Raw genomic sequence first — 22,018 nt, forward strand, 5'->3', positions numbered from 1 at the left:
ACAAAACTCAGCAGCACTTTTTCGTGCAGCTGCTGATAAACAGGATCGCCAACATGATCTCCAATGTCCGATAACAGATATGGCACAAGAAGAAGTCTGTGTATGCCTCTTTCTTAAAGTACGGTCCATTGAATTCTTGGAGGGATCTTCAAAGTTCTTCCCAGAGTCTGTGAAATCTAAATTATTTGCCAGATGCTGAAGATGCAAACATTTTTAAACCTCAACACTTCTCGTTTTTCAAAGTTTTCATGAAAAAAATGTATTTAATGGTTTTATATTATTATTACATAAGTCAGTAACTACATTCTACAAATGCAACTTTTAATTTTTATAGGATAAACATTGAGGAATATAACCCATACAAACAAAATCTCTTTCGGGGTTTTTTCGTAATATTTAGGGGTCCTGATTAGTGAAGTTTCGGAAACACTGGTCTACGCTTTCTTGGAGGACAGTGTGGTGATAGTTTTAGCTTTTTAACTCTTTTAAGCTGTACTTCCACACAAACGGATTTTCTACAGAAAAGGCTTCTAAACTGGAACCGAGTACACGAAGCCCAGGCAAGCAAGCCCCGCTCACCACAAACGGTTTCCCGGAGGAAAACAAAACGCTTGAAGAAGATACGCATGCGCGGCCGCCGCACAGCGAACCACGCGCCGAGTAAACAGCCCCGTCACGTGAACGCGGCCTCCGCAAGTCGCTGGCCCGCCTGCCTCCTTCCTCTCTCTTTCCCCACCTCTCCCGCTAAGTGAGCTTTAGAAGGCAAGCGTGGGCAGCCGCCCGAAGGGGCAGCAAGCGCCGCGTGCGACAAACGGAAAGAACTACTTCCTCGCTCCGGGGAGGGGAGGGGAGGAGAGGAGGAGGGAAAATGGGCGGAGGAGAGGGAGAGCGAGAGAGGACAGAAGAAACCCGGACGTGCTTCCTGAAGCCAGCCAAGCACTAACAGCCACCCGCTCTGTCTCCGCCCCCTTCCAGCCCTCCCTCGTGCCCTTCCACTTCCGCACGGCAGCCTTCCTCCCCTCCCCTGGCCTGGGAGGGTTGCGGAGCTTAGAAGAGAGAGACGTAAGAGAGGGGAGGAAGAAGAAGGAGAAAAAAAAAAAAAAAGAAGTCCCAGTCCAACAGCCACCTGGCCAAGCGAGGGAGCGCGAGTCCCTGGCCAACACAGGTAAATATGTCGTCTTTGGGCGGTGGCGGCGGGGGCTAGATTCGCGGCCTACGAAGGCGAGCTGTCTCGGGGTGCCTGTTGACGGATTGGGGCCTGCGATCGTCGCCTCTATTCCACCCCCCCCCCCACCTGCCCCGTCCACCCGCGGCAATGAACCTCGGCCCGAACGTTCAAGATCCGGGGCTTCTCCCCACTGTTTGTCTCCTGCTGCTATGCCTCCAACCGGCCTTCCCTCCTTTCTCCCTTGGCCTTTTCCCTGGCCCCGCCCCTTCGCTCGGGCGCGCTGCCTACCGGTGCGCCTGGGCCTTGGGGCCCCTCCGAGCGGCCGTGGCCCCCCCGCGAGGTGATTGGGCTGGAATTGGACGGCCCGTCTGGGACTGCGGGGAGTTGTTTCTGCACCTGAAGGGACCGCGCATTGATCGGTCTTGGCACCTCAGGCCCAGCCCCCTTGCGTGGCACACCTCTGCGTGCCATGCCTTAACGATCTCAACTCCCGACTTGCCATTTCTGGTTTGCCCTAATCCTAGTTTGGCCCCAGTCATTTTGGGTAGGTAACATGGAGCGATCATTTGTTCTGAACTGATGACGGCGGTTGGCGGGATAAGGGAAAGTAGCAACTTGGGTAACTGAAGCAATACTTTTTTTTTGGCTTGAAGGAGCTTTCGGAATTAATTGGGTTTTGCCCTCAGATTAGCTTGCGTGGGTAGAACTCTTAAGCTCTCAATCATTAGCCTGCTTATCTTCAATTGATTTAATGGGTCTAGAACAGACCTCCCAAATTTGGTGCTGGGGAGATGTCTTAGAACAGTGGTTCTCAACCTGTGGGTCGGACCCCATTTGGGGTCGATCGACCATTTCACGGGGGTCGCCAAGCAAGGCTGTCCGCCATTTTTTTGTCCGCCATTTGTTTTGTCCACCATTTTTCCCCCTTTTCCGGCGGGTGCCTTACCTCCCTTGGGCTGGGCCAGCTGGTGGTCAGCCTGCTCCGTCTCTGCCGCTTGCCAGCTACGCCTCGGCCGGCGCAGGGGGCGGAACCACGCATGTGTGGCGCTCCCAGGCAGGGAAAGTCCTCAACTTATGACCGGTTGGGTAGTCCTCGACTTATGACCGGTTTAGTCCTCGACTTACAACCGGTTTAGTCCTCGACTTACGACCGGTTGGGGTCGCGGCATTAAAAAGGTTGAGAACCACTGTCTTAGAACTCTCATGCCCTTCCCTGCCAGAATGGTCCAGATCTGACTCTGAATCGTTGGGAGTTGAAGTCTGTCATATTTAGAGGATGCCGGCTTTGGGAGATGCAATCTAGAACTTTGGTCATGTCCCAGAGTCTTCACTTCATGGGAACTGCTCTGGCTCATTTGACTTTGTCCAGGAACATGTGCTCCACAGATGGGACAAAAAAAAAAAAGTCTTCTGTTGCACTTTAATAATGTTTTGTGCGAGTAACAGGGTACAGGTAGTCCTTGACTTATGACCACATTTGAGCCCAAAATTGCCACTGCTAAGTAAGGAAGTTGTTAAATGAGTTTTGACTCATTTTCCAACCTTTCTTGCCATAGTTGTTAAGTGAACTACTGCAGTTAAGTTAGTGACATGCTTGTCAAGTGAATCTGGTTCCCCATTAACTTTACCTGTCAGAAGGTCACAAAAGGTGATCACATGACCCGGGACACTGCAACCATCCTGAATACATGCCAGTTGCCAAGTGTCTGAATTTTGATCATGTGACCATGGGGATGCTGCAGTGGTCAGATGTGTGAACAATGGTCATAAGTCACTTTTTTCAGTGCTGTTATAACTTTGAACAGTCACTAAATAAATTGTTGTAAGTCGAGGACTACCTGTTTTTTTTTTTAATACATGTGTCCCTTTTTAATGTATATGAATCTTTCATGTTTTGTGGAAAACATAAAATGGCAATAAGGCTTTGTAAAATGGCTTAAGTTCAGATTTTCTGTGGAAGACATTGGGTCAACCATGGGGGCCAGTATGAATAATCCCACCCCCCAGCTGTTACTGAATTGTTATTAATATCCTGGCAGCCTGTTAATGCCATTTCCCTTCTCCATCTCCAGGAATATTCTCAGATATTGCAACAAGCAAATATATGCTTTACACTTTCTCAGGGATATATTTTACTTAAATTTGTAATTTTTAAAATTGCTCAGCCTCAAATGTATTACAGTATGAAATCACTATAATTTTCAGACTGACTTTATAGTTTCTTAATTCTTGCTCATTTTGTGTTTTCATGTTTTGTAGTTTCATGTAATGGGTATTCCGAGTAATGGTTATAAACATATGGACAGCTGGTTGGTATTATCTTTCAGCCATGGTGTTATCTTGGGTCAGCTTTTATGATTTGTAAACTATTGCAAAAACATAGATAACTTGTGAATATGGTAGTATGATTATCTTAGGTTACAATTCTTATAGTCTTTCTTTTTATTTATACCAATGTATTGCTAAAAATTCACTGAAATTTATTCCAAATAAACCCAATTGAATTTGTAATCTTGGTGTGATTTGTCTGATCTGAAATTGGAAGACAAAGTTTTTCAGAAACATTGAAATGTAAGCATAGGAGTATTGAATATATTTCAACAATACTGTAGATGTGAGAATTACTGCTATAACACATTTTAGTGATCATATTGATAGCATTTGCTGATTTTTAAAAATTGTGCACATGCTGTAGGTGTTGATGGTTTCATTTTATTAAATAACTTATTCTGTGTTAAATTTAGGGCTGTTTAGTTGACTGTTCAGAGTCATTGCTTTGGTTCAGGAGGGTGGAGGTCCTAAATATTAAAAAGTTTTGATAAAATATCAATTTTAGAAAAGGTGGAACTAGTTTTGATATCAAATTAATTTAAGATACAGATAGTCCTCAACTTATGATGACAATCGAGCCCAAACTTTTTTTTAAAAAGTATTTTATTGGTTTTCTATCATTACAATTTATTTGTGCTTAATAAACAACATGTTGTCTGGGTTAAATTTTGCCTAGTCATAAAAATTAAGTTCTTACTCTCTATCCCACTTTTCCAACCATTGATAAAATAAGTTCCATGTTTGAAAGTTGTATCTTCTTTTCCTTTGATTCTCAACGTGAGTCTGTCCATTTCTGCAGAGTCCAATATTTTCTTAATTATCGCTTCCTCCGATGGTGTTGTCTCATTTTTCCAGTGTTGCGCAAATACAATCCAATTGACCCCAAAATTTCTGTTGTTAAGTGAGACATTTGTTAAGTGAGTTTTGCTCTATTTTACAACTTTTTTGCCACAGTTGTTAAGTGAATCACTGCAGGTGCTAAGTTAGTAACATGGTGAAGTGAATCTGACTTCCCCATTGACTTTGCTTGTCAGAAGGTTGCAAAAGGGATCACATGACCCCAGGACATTGTAACAGTCATAAATATGAATCAATTGCCAATCGTCTGAATTTTGATCATGTGACCTTGGGGATGCTGAAATGGTCATAAATGTGAAAAATGGTCATAAGTCACTTTTTTCAGGGCTGTTGTAACTTCGAACGGTCACTAAATGAACTGTTATAAGTTGAAGACTACCTGTTCAATTTTTTTGCCAGCTATTTTTAGGATGTCTATAAAAGTACTATTTTGTCTAAGAATGTTTCTGTTTTTATGTAGTTGATCTTTGGTATTATTTCTCAGTTATCAGTTTCATCTTTCTGTACAGTTTAATAGCAATTAACTTCTGTTTTTCTGCTCTGCTTCTGTTCTGTGACTTTAATAGCCTCTTGCATATTTTTGAACCTCTGTCCTTTTTGCCTTGTCAGTGGAGAAGTTGAAGAGTGCCTTTCATTGCATATTATGGTTTCATTTTTAAATAGAATGAGAATATCTTCTTGCACACATTATCTATGTGCCATACCTATGGCATAAGGGAATGTGCACTCAATGCATTCTATAGTTAGATAACCCCTTTTATCCTTAAGAATTCAACTTTTGGGGTCTCAACTAATAATTAAGCAGGTGTATTTTCAGACAGTACTTCTTAAATATGTGTATTTCATTCTGGTTTTATGATGTTAAGGATCATTTTTTTCTTGCCTGAGATCTACAGTCAAGTAAAAAAGTAAATTGATTTTTTAAAACTTTTTTTAGTATATTTCAACATACAGATATTTTCGTCTTCATTCAACAGTATTTATTAAATTTATATGCTGCCCATCTCATTGTTGAAGCAATCTAGGTGGTATACTTTTTCCAAAAACAAATGGCATACTGTACAGTATCTATTAATTTTTTATTGAATAAATGATTGCAAGGTCATTTTTTTTACTTCAGTTGCATCACTTTTACTTTTAATGCTGTTTGAATGAACATTGACACATCCACATATCAAAAGAAAAAAAAGCTGTATACGGACTGTACTTGTTTTCACAACCGTAGATTAAACAAAACTGCAAACAATAGATTAAACAAAACAAAATTGTTGTTAGAAGAGGATGTTTTCCTCTTGGCAATTCTCCTCTTAGATACCCTAAAAGTTTGATAAATCCTCATTGGAAAGTTTTGAGTGTACGTGGCATTGTTCTTTTCCTCTTCCTTCAGTAGAAACTGCCCCCACTGACAGAAGCATATTGTTGAGAGTGGAATATGAATTTGTGGAAGCAAGTCTGTGCTACAGATAAAATGTTTTTCTACATGTTTGAGAGCTCTTCACTTGGGAGAACTGTACTATTTACATAAGCAGCATTCTCAGTTTGGCAATCAGATGATAAGTATTTATGGTGGTATATTAGTTTCTAATATGCACTGTATTTCATTATTTGATTTCCTGGTTCTTGGTTATTATTTTACTGAGAACAGTGCTGCATAAATCTTTTAAGGAAATTGTGTTAGATTTTCATTGTTGAGTTATGAAAGCTATGCATTGCATTTAGCAATAGACTTGAATCTATTGACCTCTGCAGCCTAAATAAAAGGTACACATTTTCCCTTAAGGACATGTCTGGAAAATAATTATCCTAATTCCATTAGTGTATATCCCCAGCAGCTCTAACAGAACTCAACACAGTTGAGTTTGTTGGCATTTTAACCTTTGTGCAAATTACAGATAAAGAAAAAAGGAGTGTGGCACAATTTTTTAAATAACAACAGCAAAAACTCACTTAACAACCGCCTTACTTAGCAATGGAAATTCTGCTTCCAATTATGGTTGTAAGTGGAGGATTACCCATACTGTCCTTATTATGTAATGCCATGGTTTGTTTATGCCCTGACTCTATTTTCAAACTGATTCTTTGGTTAAAATATATTAGTGTTTATATAATGCTCTTTTTGACAGCAACTGTAATATTCCCATTCATGTTTGAAGGAGTAACTGAAAGTGAAGTGCATTAAATCCTTGGTATAGCACACCTTGGTTTAGAGAACTTTGTATACTATAGACATATTTTGTTCAGATTTATGTCTGTTTAATCATTAAATGGAAGATTTGTTGCAGATAGTGTTATTGAAGACAATTATATAATTATGCAAATATGGTAAACAAAACAGATGGATTTGGATATAATATACATTAAAATAGTTGGTTAAATAGAATTCTTATTGTGATAACATATTTAGACTTTAAGGAGAATTGGCACTGAGGAGTTGGAATGGTATTTTTTGCAGTTTACTCTTTGGTTATATAAAGTCTATGCTTGCTAATTTCACAAATACATTGTGTTCTCTCTCTCTCTCTCGCCCACTGTTTCTGATATCATGGCATATTGTTTTAAAATGTTTGCTATGTTATATGATGCCAAGCTTTGGGTTAATTTGATGGTCAGACTCTGTTTTGTACAGTTTCATAGAAATTAATTTATAGCTATAAAAATAAGCTAGCTGATAACATGTAATACTCTTTTATATTAGTACACTTACATAATTTTAGCTCTGCCTGCATACAGTTTGACTATCAGACTCTTAAATTCTTAGGCTTCATTGATGAAAAATGTTGCCTTTTAGCATGCATGTAGTCCTCAAGCAAGTATGTTTTAGGGAACAGATTTTACACTATATAATTTTGGTTGAGATACACTTAATTCTTCCTTCTTTACTGATCTTTTTCAAGCATTTGTCTTTTCTTTGTTATTTTAAACTACTTAATTTAAAGAAATGTGTGAGGATCTTAGCAAATTCTAACAAAAATAGAACTCAGCTTGAAATAAATGGTTTTGTTGATGTTCTTATAAATGTCAGTTTAATATTTTAAATAAGTATTGCACTGGCTGCTAAATTAACATAATTGTTTCTTGAGATTTTTTAAATGCTTATATGGTTAACTTCAAAATTTATTTGAAATTTATTTGGACCCATAGCCTGTTTCTGCTCTCTTTAAAAGAATGTTTTAAACATTCTTTTGCTGTTTTTTTCTTTTCAAATCGCATGCACCCGTTTTTGCATTCCTTTGGAAAGTTTCTTGTGTTCCCCAGGTTTCACAAGAATAGGTGTGCTATTTGGAGAAAGAATAGCACATGTGATTTGAAAAAAGCACCACAAGAATGGGTCTCTTCCCATTCTCCAAATACCGTGTTTCCCCAAAAATAAGATCCAGTCTTTTTTCTTTTTTTTTGCCTCCAAAAGAGGCACCAGTTCTTATTTTCGGGGGGTATCTTTTCCCCGGTCTGACCTCGCGGTGGTGGCATTGACAGCCTTGCCCAGCCGGCCTACTTCCTCTGCAGCAGAAGGAAATGCCTCTGCAGCTGAGAATGGAGCTCCGGATTGACACGCGTGGCACCTCCCCTTCCAGCTTGCATTTTGCCATCAGAAGCCTTCTGGAAAGGCCTCTGCAGCCGAGAACCGAGCTATGGATTGAATCTGTAGCTCGGTTCTCAACTGCTGAGGCCTTTCTGGAAGGCCTCTGATGTCGAAATGCAGGCTGGGAGACACCACAGAAGAAGTGGGCCAGTGAGGCAAGGTAGGTGTCGATTCATGGGAAGCCTGGCTGCAACTGTAAGCGGGTACGGGGCGCATGGGGAAGCTCCACCCCCGCCCTAGCTTCATTTTTAGGCATGCACCTCGCCCCAAAACTAGAGCTTATTTTTGGGGTAGGGCTTATATTAGATCCACCCCCAAAATCAAGCTAGGGATTATTTTGGGGGTAGGTCTTACTTTTGGGGAAATACGGTAGTGTCCATTCTTGTGAGACCTTTTGAAAGTCCTGACTCTCCACTTCAGTCCCAGCCCTGGTATTGCCACCGCTCAGTACCTCTGTAGAAAGATGATGGGGAGTGGCAGCTCCCCTGTGGTTGTAATTGTGGGTGGGATGCCAACTGCCTGAATTTTGATCACATGATTGCAGGGATGCTGCAATGGCCATACCATCTGGCGTAAATCGTAATTCCATTTTTCATTACCACTGTAATTTCGAATGGTTGAATCATTGAACAAATATCATTTTTTGCCTAGGTCTTGTGTATTATGTGGTACGGCTGCCATAAATTCTTTCTCTAGTTCTGAATCTATTGAGATAAAGAGTGCTATGACATCAAATGAAACCATAATTTCATCTTCTATTTTAGATCTTTGATTTTCTAGAGGCACAGTAGTAGGATGTTGATGGAATAGTTGCTTTACTCTGAAATATCCAAGTTTTTTGTAAGTTGTTTGGATATGTCGTATGCTGGGATATCCGTAATGATACATTTGGACAAAGAAGCATGTCAAGCTTATTTTTGTTTGGGCACTTCCAAGTGTGGGAGGATGGATCTACTGCATTTCATCCATCACTATTCTAATTTGATCTTAGATCATTGAGGGTTTTCTTGATCAAGTTGTCCAGTTTCTGTATTGATGGGGTATATTAGATGGCATGTAATTTTTTTTGTTCTTTAATAATTATTTAGGGTTTTTTGTCCATTGTGTTCTGTCCATGATAACTGTGGTTTGGTCTTTCTTTAGATTTTTGAGTGCTTCTCTGACCTCTGGTTCAAGTTTTATTTTATTTATTTATTTATTTATTTCCATTAACTTATATGCCGCCCTTCTCCCCACGGGACTCAGGGCGGCTCACAGCATATTAAAACAACACAAAACATTTCCCCTATAAAAGCCAATTAAAAACCAAATATTTATAGCTGTGTCTTATTAAAATCATTAAAATTGTCCCTATTTAAAATTGGTTCTGATTATGTTGCTATGTGGTATGTTTTCTGCTTTATAGATTCTTGGATTTCTGTGGCATGTCCTGTTGTTTTAAATGTTGCTTCTTAGGCTGAAAAAAAATTCTAACTCATTAGCAATGTGTTATATTTGATGGCTTTCTGGAGAATATTGTTCTGCAATGCATACTGGATAGCTGACTACTTATTTGGATTCAGGTACTGTCAGCCTTCCCTGGCAAACCAGGGCTACAGCTACAGTAACAGAATCTTGCAAATCTGAAAGTACAAAACTTCCTGCCTCCCCTTTTAACTGCTTGATTCATCAGGGCAGGTCTTTTCTCAGTTTCTTCTTCTAACAATTAAGCCACTGGGGGTTTCTTCCTTTTTTGTCCGATTGTTTCCTGTGTTTACCCTTTCCCCCAGGTTATTCCCACATTCCATTGTATCACTTTCCCCTTCAGACACAACCTCCCCTCCCAAGTTCCCAGATAAATAAGTTGTGGATTGTGAGAATGAAAAATAGCTATATTGCTTTCCTCTTCTGGCAACTTAGCGCATGTACACAAGGCATTTCATAAATCATCTCGTTAAGTGGCAGTCACCCCCCCCTTGGGAATCTAGTGATTCCTTTCCCCCCCCCCCCATGTCTTGTATGCCTGACAAGAAAGGAACTGAATTATTTTCCTCTACTTAGTCTCTTGATACTCAAAACTTCCTCCTCAGAGTTCCTCCAGCTCATCATGGTCAGCACCTGGTTCCTGCAAGGCCAGAAGCTTCTTATGGTGGGATTTATTGATGTATTGATTGTGAAAACAATATATCAATGTTGCTGTTCTATTGTTACCTCCCATGTTCTTTCTGAGTCTGGGTAGTTTTTCCAATGAATTTAGTACTCAGCCTGCTTCCTCTGCATGTAAAGGCTAATACTACTTCCACCTCATACTCTCCCCTCTGCTAGAATGGGAGACAGGAGTGTTGAGTTCAGTGGGGGGGGGCGGCTCTTTCGCAAACAGTGATTGATGGAATTCAGAGAAAACTTTCATTGTGATGGCAACTGCAAGCTAAATGTACTGGATTGATTTGATTAGTTACTGGGAAAGGATCAGTAACTATTTTGAGCCCAATTTCATGGAAAGTCTCCTGGAATTTAATAATTTTGTAGAAAGCTGCATCACATCTCCTTGAATTCTAACCCCTTCTTGTGTATTTGCTGCTTTTTTGTATGAGATTTCTTTCCCAGGTTGAGTCATTCTTTTAAGAAGCTTTGGGTTGCAGGAAATATGTGGCATGAGGTACGGCACTTTGTCTGTTTGTTGGTAAGACCCGTGTCAAATGGAGACATACCAATAGAGGAGTCTGCAGCATTGTTCTAAGCAAACTCAGCAAAAGATATGAGATCAGTCTTGCTGATAAGAAATGCAGCATTTTAAATACTGCTGTAATAGCTGCTTAACCTCACCTTCTCTGTTGGAAATCAGATGAATGATGGACGATATGACTTTCAATATTTAATAATTGCAAGGGGGCCTTCCAGAATTTGGAAGTGAATTGACTTCCTCTGTCTTCTCACGTGATTGACTAATTCTCTATATCTAAAGACATGATCCCAAAGAACCTGAGCCATTTCTTGGGACATTAGGAAGCCCTTGCAAGGAATTAAATTAGCCATTTTGGTAAATAAATCCATTACTACCTACCAGCTTGGTAGTATACCCCACACTGGAGGAAGATTGGTGATGAAATCTAGTGAAAAAGTCTCCCAGGGTTTTGGGGGAAGGCATGTTCATTGATTGCAACAATCCAGCTGGTTGGGGATTGGTTTTGCTCTCCGACAAACTTGACAAGAGGACTCATAATCTTTAATTTCTCTGTGGATGCAGGGCCACCCAAATTCTCTGAGGGATCTTTGTTGGGTTCTGAATGTTCCTCCATGTCCTGCTGTCTTGTACTACTTACTCCTTTTCCCCCTGGGGGATGAGGCACATATAAATGTCCATTGTGCAATAGCTACCCTCCCACCACTATGAAAAGGGAAACGTGACTTGTTGGGCTTCCTTGAGTTTATATCTGGATGCATGAACTCAAGGAAGCCCAGCAAGGTACCATTTCACCTTTCACGGTGGCATATGTACCCCGCAGCTATTGTGCTTAATTGGATCAAAGAGATCACTGTTGCCTTCCTGTTCCCAGCCTTGAGTTGATCTGCATTACAGTGGGACTCAAAGTTGCTTGGCTGCAGTATTATTGCTGGGATTGTGCAGTATTGTTGCTGGGAGGTGCAGTGATTGACAGTTATTTCTCTTAAAATACTGCTTGCTCTTGGGTTAACCAGGAGAATTGCTGATCCTTTTTCAGTAGCTGCTATAGTGGTTTTACAAGTCTAGCAAAATTAGAAATTTTCTGTAGAAGTAAGCAAAGCCTAGGAAGCACTGCACATCTTTTGTATTTCTCTGTGTGTGTATGCATGCATACCCGCCCTATGATAGAACAAACTGTGCCTTTGCTGGATCCATCTGTATTTCTTCTATAGATATTCTGTATCACAGATAGTCCAGTTGAGTCAGATCAAATACACATTTTTCTAATTTTACAGGTTTAGTTTCCCATATTTTTGCAGTACATTTCTGACTTGAGTTATATGAAAGGAGGTATTTTGGAACAAACTAAGATGTCATCTACATAGATGACAACGTATTTGTCTAAAATGTCTGAAAAATTGTCATTCATGAATCTAGAAAAATCATTCCACAATTAACCAGGCCATGAGGCATTACTGTATGTTCAAATTTTCCTTATCTTATATCAAAGGTTATTATAAATATTCATGTCCTTTCTTCCATTCTGATTAGCTTGTAAGCATTTCTCAATTCTAGTTTTGTAAAGTGTGCTTTTTGTAGCTGATCTAATAGATGTGAGATAAGCAGGAGTAGATAATGGTCTCTAATTGTTACTTTGTTCACATTTTTGTCACCAACTGTACAGGCTCTCTCTCCTTTCTCTTCAGATTGGCTGTTGTTCTTCCTTGTCAGGTGTTTAGCGGTTAACTAGGTTCCTTGAGCATCAGAGGTGATTCTTGAAACTCCTCTTTGGAAAACAGTAGGAGACTTGCAAGATTGATGTCAGACCTCCAAATAAGCCAAATAACAAACGTGACTAGATGAGCTAAATCTACTTTATTGTAAGGCTATATTAAAGAATCTTGCAAGTCTGAAGTATGACGTTTTCCATCACTATTCTTAATTGCTTGATCGATTAAAGTGGATCCTTTCTAAGTGGCTTCCTCAGACGATTAGCTATTGGGTGATGCTGCCTCTATTGACTGATTGTTTTTCTTCCATATTTCCCCCAAACTCATTCCCACACACCATTAAAAAAAACCCAGTAAAAATGCTTAGAAGCATACAAAAAGACCAGAACACATCTTCTCCAGCAGCCAACAGCCAGATAGGCAAGGATTAACACCTGACAAACAATCAAGCAGAAAACAATACCCTAATTAAGGAATTATCATGGAGTACGTAAATCACACACTCCAACACTGGCAGGGCAAGCTACTGTACATAAACAGTGAGCAAACCACACACACTCACCAGCACTGATGACATTACAAACAAGCTCAGATTTACGAAGGATTCCACAGTTCAAGTCTGCCATAATTTAGGAGGGAATGAATGAATGAATAAATGAAAAAAGCCAGTTTGGTTCAGTGGCCCCAGACTAATCTGAGAACTCATTTGTGGTTTAAAAGACACTGATTTGCAATAGTAAACTATAGGATAATGTTCATAATGTGTGAATTCAGCCAACATTTTTTTAATAAAATAAATCATTGTGAAGTAGCCCATGACTGCACAAAAGTGCAGTGAGAGAGATTAAAAAGACATAGAAAAACATCCGATTTCCTCTGCAGAAAATATAAGTATGATCACAAAATTATCTCTTACTGTATAATAACAAAAACTCACTTTTCTCTATTTATTTTTTTCTAATCAAAACCACAAGTGCATTTTTTTCTTTTCCATGAAAAAATCTATAAGGGGTTTCCAATCTGCCATAAATATAGATACTATCTTTTTCTGATCAAAAAAGTTAATATAGCCACCTCCTCAAGTTCTATCATCTTCACCAACCCTTTCATTTTTGCAAATATAATAATATTGGTGCAATTGTCATATTTTGTTTATTTATTTACTTGTTCAATTTCTATGGATGTCCATCTCAATCATTGACATATATAAAAACTGAGTTGCCTGTCCATTAGTCCTAAACGAAAGCCTCTGCTTTCAGTTATACTTTAATCAGTTATGTTTAACAGTTGTAGAAAAATCATGGAACAATTTCCTTCCCTCTTTATTTGTTAAAAGATGGCTGATATTTTACAGTGGCAGTTGACATGGACTAAAGCGATTCTCACTGCAGAACATTTAGCCAATATGCAGTTAAAATTAACTGAAATTCAGTTAATATTCAACTCATTCTATTTCAGTAACAATTGAAAATTATTATCTGATTATCTGATATGGTGTAACTTTAAAAATAATGTTCCATTTCATCACTTTTTAATGTGATGCATGGCTGATGGATTTTGCCATAGCAAGCGTGAGTCTGGGCATCCCTGCCCAGGGATGGAAATAGTGGATAATTTGTAATATTCTGCTTTTCCTTTATAAGCTATTTTCCATTTTCATTCCTCATTTACTTTTCCCATTGTTACAGGAAATTCCATGTATGGGAAGTTTGCTTGGTAGAAAATAGGACGCGGAGGATGTTGCAATGCAAAAACAGTTGAGTAGAATGCATTCTGAACTCTTAACATTACTTTTTCTCAGGGGTAAATATACATCCCTGCCTCCCGTTTCTTTCATTTTGGCAGCTTTGCAATTGAGAAATAGTGACTGGAGTTCCTAAATCTCTAGTTTGGCCTTTAATTTGCAATTCATCAAATCTAAAAATAAATGAATAAATTTCTTGTTGTTGAAATTTTTTAAAAAAAAATTAATTTAACAAATAGAAACAATTTATAGTAAGAATAAGACAGTGAAAAGCCACATCAGATTTGATATTTCTAGATATTTTCTAATCCACAGTTTATTTTTCTTATGGTATTTTTCTTGTCTTTCTATAGGGATTAAAGACACACAGGAGCCTTCATGGATATAGTTGATACATTTAATCATTTAATTCCTACTGAACACTTAGATGATGCCCTATTTCTAGGATCCAACCTGGACAATGAAGTCTGTGAGGATTTTAGTACAAGTCAAAATGTCTTAGAGGATTCGCTGAAGAACATGCTCAGTGATAAGGACCCTATGCTAGGATCTGCAAGTGCTCAGTTCTGTTTGCCTGTTTTGGATAGCACTGATCCCAATTTCCAGATGCCTTGTTCTACAGGTAACTCTTAATATTTTCAAGTCTACACTTTTAAATAGGGCAGTATTGTAGTGTTTTCCCCTTTTTTGGTTTGCAAATACATTTTTCTTTCTGCTCTGCTTTATAGCATAGAGCAAAACATTAAATTGCTAGTTGTCCCTGAATTCACTTGAAAATTCTATTTAAGAAGCTTTAAAAGGAATAATGGAGAGAGGCATGGTGCTACAGGCTATTTTTTCTATGAAGACACGGGTGTGCCTAGTACTCTACCCTTCATTTTAAAACACATTCTAATATAATATATTCTATTATAACTAAAGAATCTGTGGAATTTTTAAAAAGCTGAGAAAGTATATATAATATTAGCAGAGTTCCACTTCTACAATAGAAGTTTTCCTTGGTCCTTCACAGATCTGAGTCTAGATAGATCTTCATTCTGCAGAGAGATTGGGGGGGGGGCATCAAAAGCAGTGGGGAATTCGATTTTGATCAGTTGTAAAGACCATTCTGCAGACCTAATGGGTTATAGTGCTGTAGAATAGGATGTAACTTTGGACATACTTTTTTTAAGGGAATTTCATTCTTGTATATTGTACCTTAGCACAGAAGGTTTTTCAAGATGACCTTTAGAACTTTATGCTATAAACTGATCCTCTTAATCAGAGTGTTTTTTTTTTTTTTGCTGAATAGCTTTCAATATAAAATGGGTATACTGACCGTCTGTAAGAAATGAATAGGACATTGCTTGATATGTGGTCATGTATGAGTTTCAATATTGATCCTTAGATGTTATAAACAATTTAAATTGGCATGTGTCACAACTCTTAAACATTCTGTATCATTTCTCCTCTGTCTTTCTAGCTATTGTGTGTCCTTCATCCCATGTCATTGCTATGGCTTGTCAAATCTTAGTCTCTTTTTGTTTCTTGAAAAAATAGGAAAAATTAATCATTACAATACATATAATTTGAAATGTAGAAGAGGTTGATTATGAAACAGTATGAGCATTCATCTGAATCTTAAGCCAAGGAAAGAAATGATTTTAAAGATGTGATAGACTTTTTCTAAAAAGAAGCTTAAGTCAATCCTTATCTGTGGTAATACAGTTAATTATTTCAGCTTGCTAATAGTTAAGAATGCCATCCATGTATAACATTTCTAGGAAGGGACATGATTGAACATTATTATATTTATTTCTGAATAAAATTTTGTAGGATTGGGGTAATTGAATCTAGAAAAAAAGTTGCTATCCTGAATCTAGGATAGATTTAAATTATCATTTTCTTGAAAATAGCAGGATCTATATTTTGAATTCTCTGATGAATTCTACACTGAATGGCTAGCACTGATAATTATTTTAGTCCCAGTTTTCTACAGTGACCACTAAGGAGATGTAATAGTAAGTTAATGTAGCAGTACATAAAGTTATGCTAAAATGCTCTTAAAAATAAATTGTGCTGAAACCATAGAACTTTTAGAATAAATACTATTGGAAAATAATAGTCACTTAATTTTTTTTATTAACAATGGCAATTTTGGTAATTCTATTTTATTTTATTTTGTAATAAAGACTTGTATGTTAAATTGGTTGATTATCAAGAATAGACTGGTAGTGACTTAAATTTTTGAGTGTTTGAGATGAGTATAGCTGTCTGGTGTGTCTTCAGCTAAAGTTCTAAGTTTTCTGTTGAATTTTAAAGCTCTCTTGAGGAAGGGGACATGAGTATAGATGCTCAAAGTATGCACAATATGTTACATACAATTAACTATGAACTATTACGTTGAAGCAAAAACAAATATTTCTTACTGTATTTTAGTTTTTGTTATTTATTCAAACTGAATGAACAAGGTAGAGTATTGTAAGAGATTAGAAAGTTGGTCGTGATTCAGTGATTCTTCCAACTAGCTATTTGTTCCTATGATCTGAATTCTCAAAGCAGGAGTGGCCATTTCCTCATGACACACCTCATTTTGAAACTGAAGAGAAATGTAAAAGAATTTGCATCTTATATTAAATAAATAAATACCAAGAAGGTCCCAAACATTGTATGAGCGTTGCAGTAACCATTGAAAAACTAGCATTACCTGCAGAATTGGTAAATATTTCAGCTTTTCCTTAAATGACTATTTTATAATAAAGAAATAATAAAAAATAAAACATAATTGTATAGAAGACAGTGTCCCATCCAAAATAATAGTGTTAATATTAATTTGAAAGGAATATATTTACCTGTAATCATTAGGACTTTAGATATTTGCCTCATTAATGACTCGTGAGGAAGCATAATAAGGGATACTATATCAGGACATAAAGGAATTCTCCCACTGACTCTTCTGCTTTTGCTTAAGTTGTTCTCCGTTCCTTTCTTAACATTTCTTCTCAGCTCCTAGTAGTATAACTGCCCAATGAAAAGTTTTTCTTAAACAGCAATACCTTCCATTGCATTTCAAAATTATTTTTGAAACTAAGGAGACTTTCCAAAAGAAATTATAATTATAATAAATTATAATTTATTTTTAGATAAAGATTTTGAGAGGTCTTATTAAATGTGATGGATATTCCTACTGCATGGAAAAAGTTGTTTTATGTTAGATCAGACCATTGGCTTATTTAACACAGTATTAACACTGACTGCCCAAGTGTCTCCAAGATTTCAAGCAGAAATTAGCCCAACCATATATTTTAGTTCCTGAGAAATACTCTGTCCTTCCTAGAATTCAGATACCATTTGAAAAATCAGTGTTAAAAGAGGATTGGAAGTGAATCAGTCTGAGGGATTTTTTATTTTTTTTTGCTCTTTCTATCTAGTTCTTTCTGGCTTACCTTAATTGTTTGCACTTGATAGGTTTTTTTTTTTTGCTTTTCCAAATTTTCTTTATTTGAATAACATTTCTTTTTGTTATTTTAAATGATGTGGTTTGATCTTTTATATTGCAGTGATTTAAAATAAGAATTTATTGAAAGAATTTTAACTGAATATTAAAATTTCTTTTAACTGAACATTATAGGTTCCACTTCACTAATACTTCTGTCTTTTCTCTTGAAATATAATTGTGTTTATCTTTTACTTGGGGGAGAAAATATGATAATAAATAGGCTATTATCAAGTAATTTATCAGCAGTTCTATTTTGCGGTTTGTTCATTTGCTACTAAGAATAACACTAATAAGCTAATTTAGAATCTGCATAAAGTTGGTTGTGAGTCATGCCTATGTTCCCTTTTCTGCAGTTACTTTTCAGGTAGATGAAAATCATGCATTTTTATAGTTTTTCTATCATTAAGTGCTTGTCCTTCATTTGATTGTTTCAAAATTGTTGTGTTTATTTTGTTGTATTACATATTCATGCATATAATATGAAGTGTACATACATATCTAATAGACTGTTTATACTCTTTCATCCTAAAATCCTTCCAGAGTGGCTAATGCAAGGTTAATAAAAGTGGAATGTTTATTTATTGATTCAATTTATGGCCTACCTTTTCATTTAGGAGCTTAAGGCAACATTCATAGCTTTACCACATTATGTTTTATTTTACAACAACAATAAACCTGTGGGACAGGTTGAGCTGAAAGAGAATGTCTGGCCTAAAATTATCAGTGAATTTTCCTGGGAGAGAGTGGATAGAATGTAGATCTTCCTGGTTCCATTCCAGCGCTTGAACCACTATGCCACACTGATTCTCTATCTACAGCCTTAAACAATAAAATTCAAAGGCAAGGAAGGCAATGACAGGCAATTTCTAAGTTATATTTATATTTATCAGATTAGAATGCAAGAAATCCAGGAATAGAGGAAGCAAATCGAGTTTTTTCCTTAGCAAGGTCAATAGATCCAATTTTTTTACCTCTACTACAACTTGAATTTCAGAGTTATCATTTACATATGCAGAAATTTATAGTCTTTTTTGAATACAGTTGGTTCTTATTTATCTCTGTTTTGCTTTGCTGCCTTAATCATTTTGCTATTTCTTCATTGTAGCATAATAAATATATATGATATTTTAATATTAATTGGTTGAAATGGCTCAAAAATGATGAAGTCTATTTTTTGGAAGATTGATTGCATTTGTTTCCATTTTAAATCATTTCTATCTTAAGAAGCATTAAGATGTATACAATAATAGATGACAGCTAGTGTTATTGGTAATGCATTCTGAATAGGCTTATGGTGAGAAATCAGGAGTGTCAAATTCAGTCTGCTGTAATTATATAAGACATATACGTTTACTCAAGATTTTAGTAATGTACATATATTTATATGATACTGAAAAGCTTAATCATTGGGCTTCAGAAGTTACTTGTCCAAAAGTATTTATCCCAGGGAAGTAACTAGCTACAGTATTCATTTTAATTCCTTTTTTGGCGTGTGTTTTTATGTGTGTACATATATGTGTGCATGCCTTCAATTCAGTTTTTGACTTCTGGTGACTGAATGGTCTAGTTACCTGCAATTTTCTTGGCAAGGTTTTTCAAAAGTGGCTTGTCACTTTTTACTTATGTTGGCCATATGTGACCAGTTTCATCCTATTTGAGATTTCAGAATTATGTAGCTGCAGATCTTAGTGTGGGATTCAAAACTTCCACCAGGAGTAAATCCCATGAACTCCAATGGAGTGGGGATTGGGGAAGTCATGTAAAACTTTGTATATGAAACCCTTGGTCAAATATATCCTGTGTACCAACTATGGATCAGGATGATCTCACAGTCACTTATAGCCTATTTACCTTCTACTTCAACTATTGCAATGAAGCCAACATAGAGCTACCTTTGAAGACCATCTGGAAACTACAGTTATTCCAGAACATGGCTGCACAAGCAGTTAAGAGGTCCCTCATTTTACCATTTAACATCTCTGGTCCATAAACTGAACTGGTTATCAGAAATGTTTCAACTATCTAACATGTTGGTTGTCCCTATAAAGCCTTACATTGGTTTATCTTCAGTACTTTCTTACTCCTATCTTTTCTGTCTAACTGATAAGTTCAGCTACAATTAGTGTACTCTTATGTCCTAGCTCTAAGGCATTGTCACCTTAGGGGACCTAGAAGGTCTTCTTTGTAGTTATGTCTGCCTTGTGGAATAGTGTTCTTCCTGAGATTTGGATGGTTCCAACACTGTTGGCATTTATAAAGTTCCAGCATGCTCTGAAGTGTAACAGTTAATTCTTTGGTAAATCTATCCTGATGTTTAATCCATTTTGTTGGACATACTCTCTGATATATAGTGATGTAATGTTATGTATTTATTATTTCTATTGTTTTTATTATTGTTTTCACGTAGAGTTACTTTGTAATGGAGACAACCTATAAAGCAATCAATCCTCATCTGAAGACATGATCCCTAACAGACCCTTGTTAAACTATATTATATTTGTTTTGTTGTTAGCTTTTTAATTGGATTGTATCTTATTGATAGTTCTTATTGCTTTTTGTACATTTCTCTTAATTTCCCTTCAAATCCATATCGTATAATGTTAGGTAGATTTGTACTTGTTAGGAAACTAAGAGTAGGTGCTCACTGGTGTCTTTTCATCAGACTAGGTGGAAGTTTGGAATGGGGTGCATTAGGGTTAACTTTAGGGTCCTATAATATTTTAATTTCTCATTATTGTCTTTCATAAAAAGAGAGAGTGAATCCTTATATTTCCAGATGAAACAAATCTTGGATGTGATAATTATGGAAATTGAATTTTAATGGGGTTATTATGAAAGACTACATTTTGATCTATCATTAACTAAGATTTTTAAGTGGCAGCAGAAGTAACCCATGGCTGTTGTAACTAATAACCAGAAGAGCAAGCTAATTTTATTAGAAATTTTAAAGCAGAGCCTGGACAACCATCTGCCATGAGTAGGGCTCTGAAACTTCTTTGAAAGAAATATATGCACAGCCTCTTTGCTAGGAACAGCTTCCAAAGCAGCCATGTCAGCACCCCTTAATAATTCAAAGAATGAGCTTCATCTCCACTCCTATGTACTTTGAGACACCCTTGTTCAAAGTCATTGCACAGCTTTGGAAGAAAATACTCTTTTTTTGCTAATATTTATTTTATATATTTGCATTTATTTTTTAATAATGTAAATTTTAAATTCTTCTTGGTTAGTATTAAATAATTTCTATGTCAGTGACAGGGAAGTAAATCTCTGAATTGAATCAACACCCATTATCAGATATTTTGAATGAAAGGAAATGAGTTTTGTAATGGAAAATCAATATAGTAATTACTATTTTCTGAACATAGACATTTCTAGTAGGTTTTCATTTATTGAATGTATTCTGCAACATCTCGTAAAATAAGTAAATTAATATATAGATACATACATACCTGCATACACTATTTTTAATATAAAGTAACAAATTCTAAGAAGTATGTTTGCATGGAAATAAATCTCATTGTGTTTAATGAGATGTACATAAAATTGCAATCTTATACTGTAGCCCTTAGATTTTGGCTAGATGTTTAGCAATTGAAACACTTATTAATAGTTGCCAGACTATCATGTTCTACATTTAGCATCTAAAAAGAAACTATTAAAATTATATAGATAAAGGAAATTGTCACTTTTGGATCAGCTCTTTCCATTATTAAATTCTCTTTCTCTTAGGTGGGAAGGGACAGTGAGGGGACAGCTGATCCTTTAAGGACTGAGAACTTCCTGTGGCAAATCAATAAAATGTGAGTCCACTAAAAATGGCTATGACTCTTTCTCAAGGACCATGTATGAGAAATAATACTGCTCTGGATGACCACTTGTTTTATCTGCCTTTTGGGAAACTTGTACATCTCATTTCCTACACATGCATTTAATCTTATTTATCTCTTTCTTCTCTACTCCCGCCCCCTCCATCCTACCCCTTCCCGATTGCCATTGCTTTCTTTATGTTTCACATCTTTCATGACATTATAGACTTAATAAAAATCTTTTTAAGATTTAGGATTGTTGTGTTTTTTTCCCGTTTTTTTTTAGCTGTCGGACTTGATGATATTATGGATGACAGAGTTAAGGAAACTGCCCACAGTACCATTGATGAAGGTGATCTGTCATCCAACAGGAAATTGAGGGACCAAATGGATGGAACTTCAACCAAATCACCAAGAAAGTCTCCACGTTTAATGAACCAAGGTAGTTTTTTATAATAAAAATACACATTAAAAGCTATGTATTTTGTAGAGTTCCTGTTTCCATGATCAAACCACTTAAAGAATATAACTTAGTGTTTGTTTGAAATAAAAGTGCTTATAATTTGATGAACAGACAATCTATAACCCACTTGACCTGAATAGATGTTGAGGATAAGCTTACTTACTTTTGCATTTATTGTGTTAAACTATATATAAATAAATCTGTTTTTAATGT

General features: G+C 36.7%; 1 protein-coding gene across 1 annotated transcript in view; it reads left to right on the plus strand.

Moving 5' to 3' along the window:
- Positions 1–1,107: 1,107 nt before the first annotated feature.
- The window catches only part of PHF3 (PHD finger protein 3), a 49,449-nt gene continuing 28,538 nt past the window's right edge, over positions 1,108–22,018 (plus strand). Inside the window, exons 1-4 of the mRNA XM_015815907.1 lie at positions 1,108–1,165; positions 14,000–14,067; positions 14,409–14,677; positions 21,629–21,784. Coding sequence (XP_015671393.1) covers positions 14,434–14,677; positions 21,629–21,784 — 400 coding nt within the window. The 5' untranslated portion in view covers positions 1,108–1,165; positions 14,000–14,067; positions 14,409–14,433. The remainder of the gene's footprint in view (positions 1,166–13,999; positions 14,068–14,408; positions 14,678–21,628; positions 21,785–22,018) is intronic.

This window comes from Protobothrops mucrosquamatus, unplaced genomic scaffold (genome assembly GCF_001527695.2).
Source record: "Protobothrops mucrosquamatus isolate PMUCROS unplaced genomic scaffold, P.Mucros_1.0 scaffold384, whole genome shotgun sequence".
In the NCBI taxonomy this organism is placed as follows: Eukaryota; Metazoa; Chordata; class Lepidosauria; order Squamata; family Viperidae; genus Protobothrops; species Protobothrops mucrosquamatus.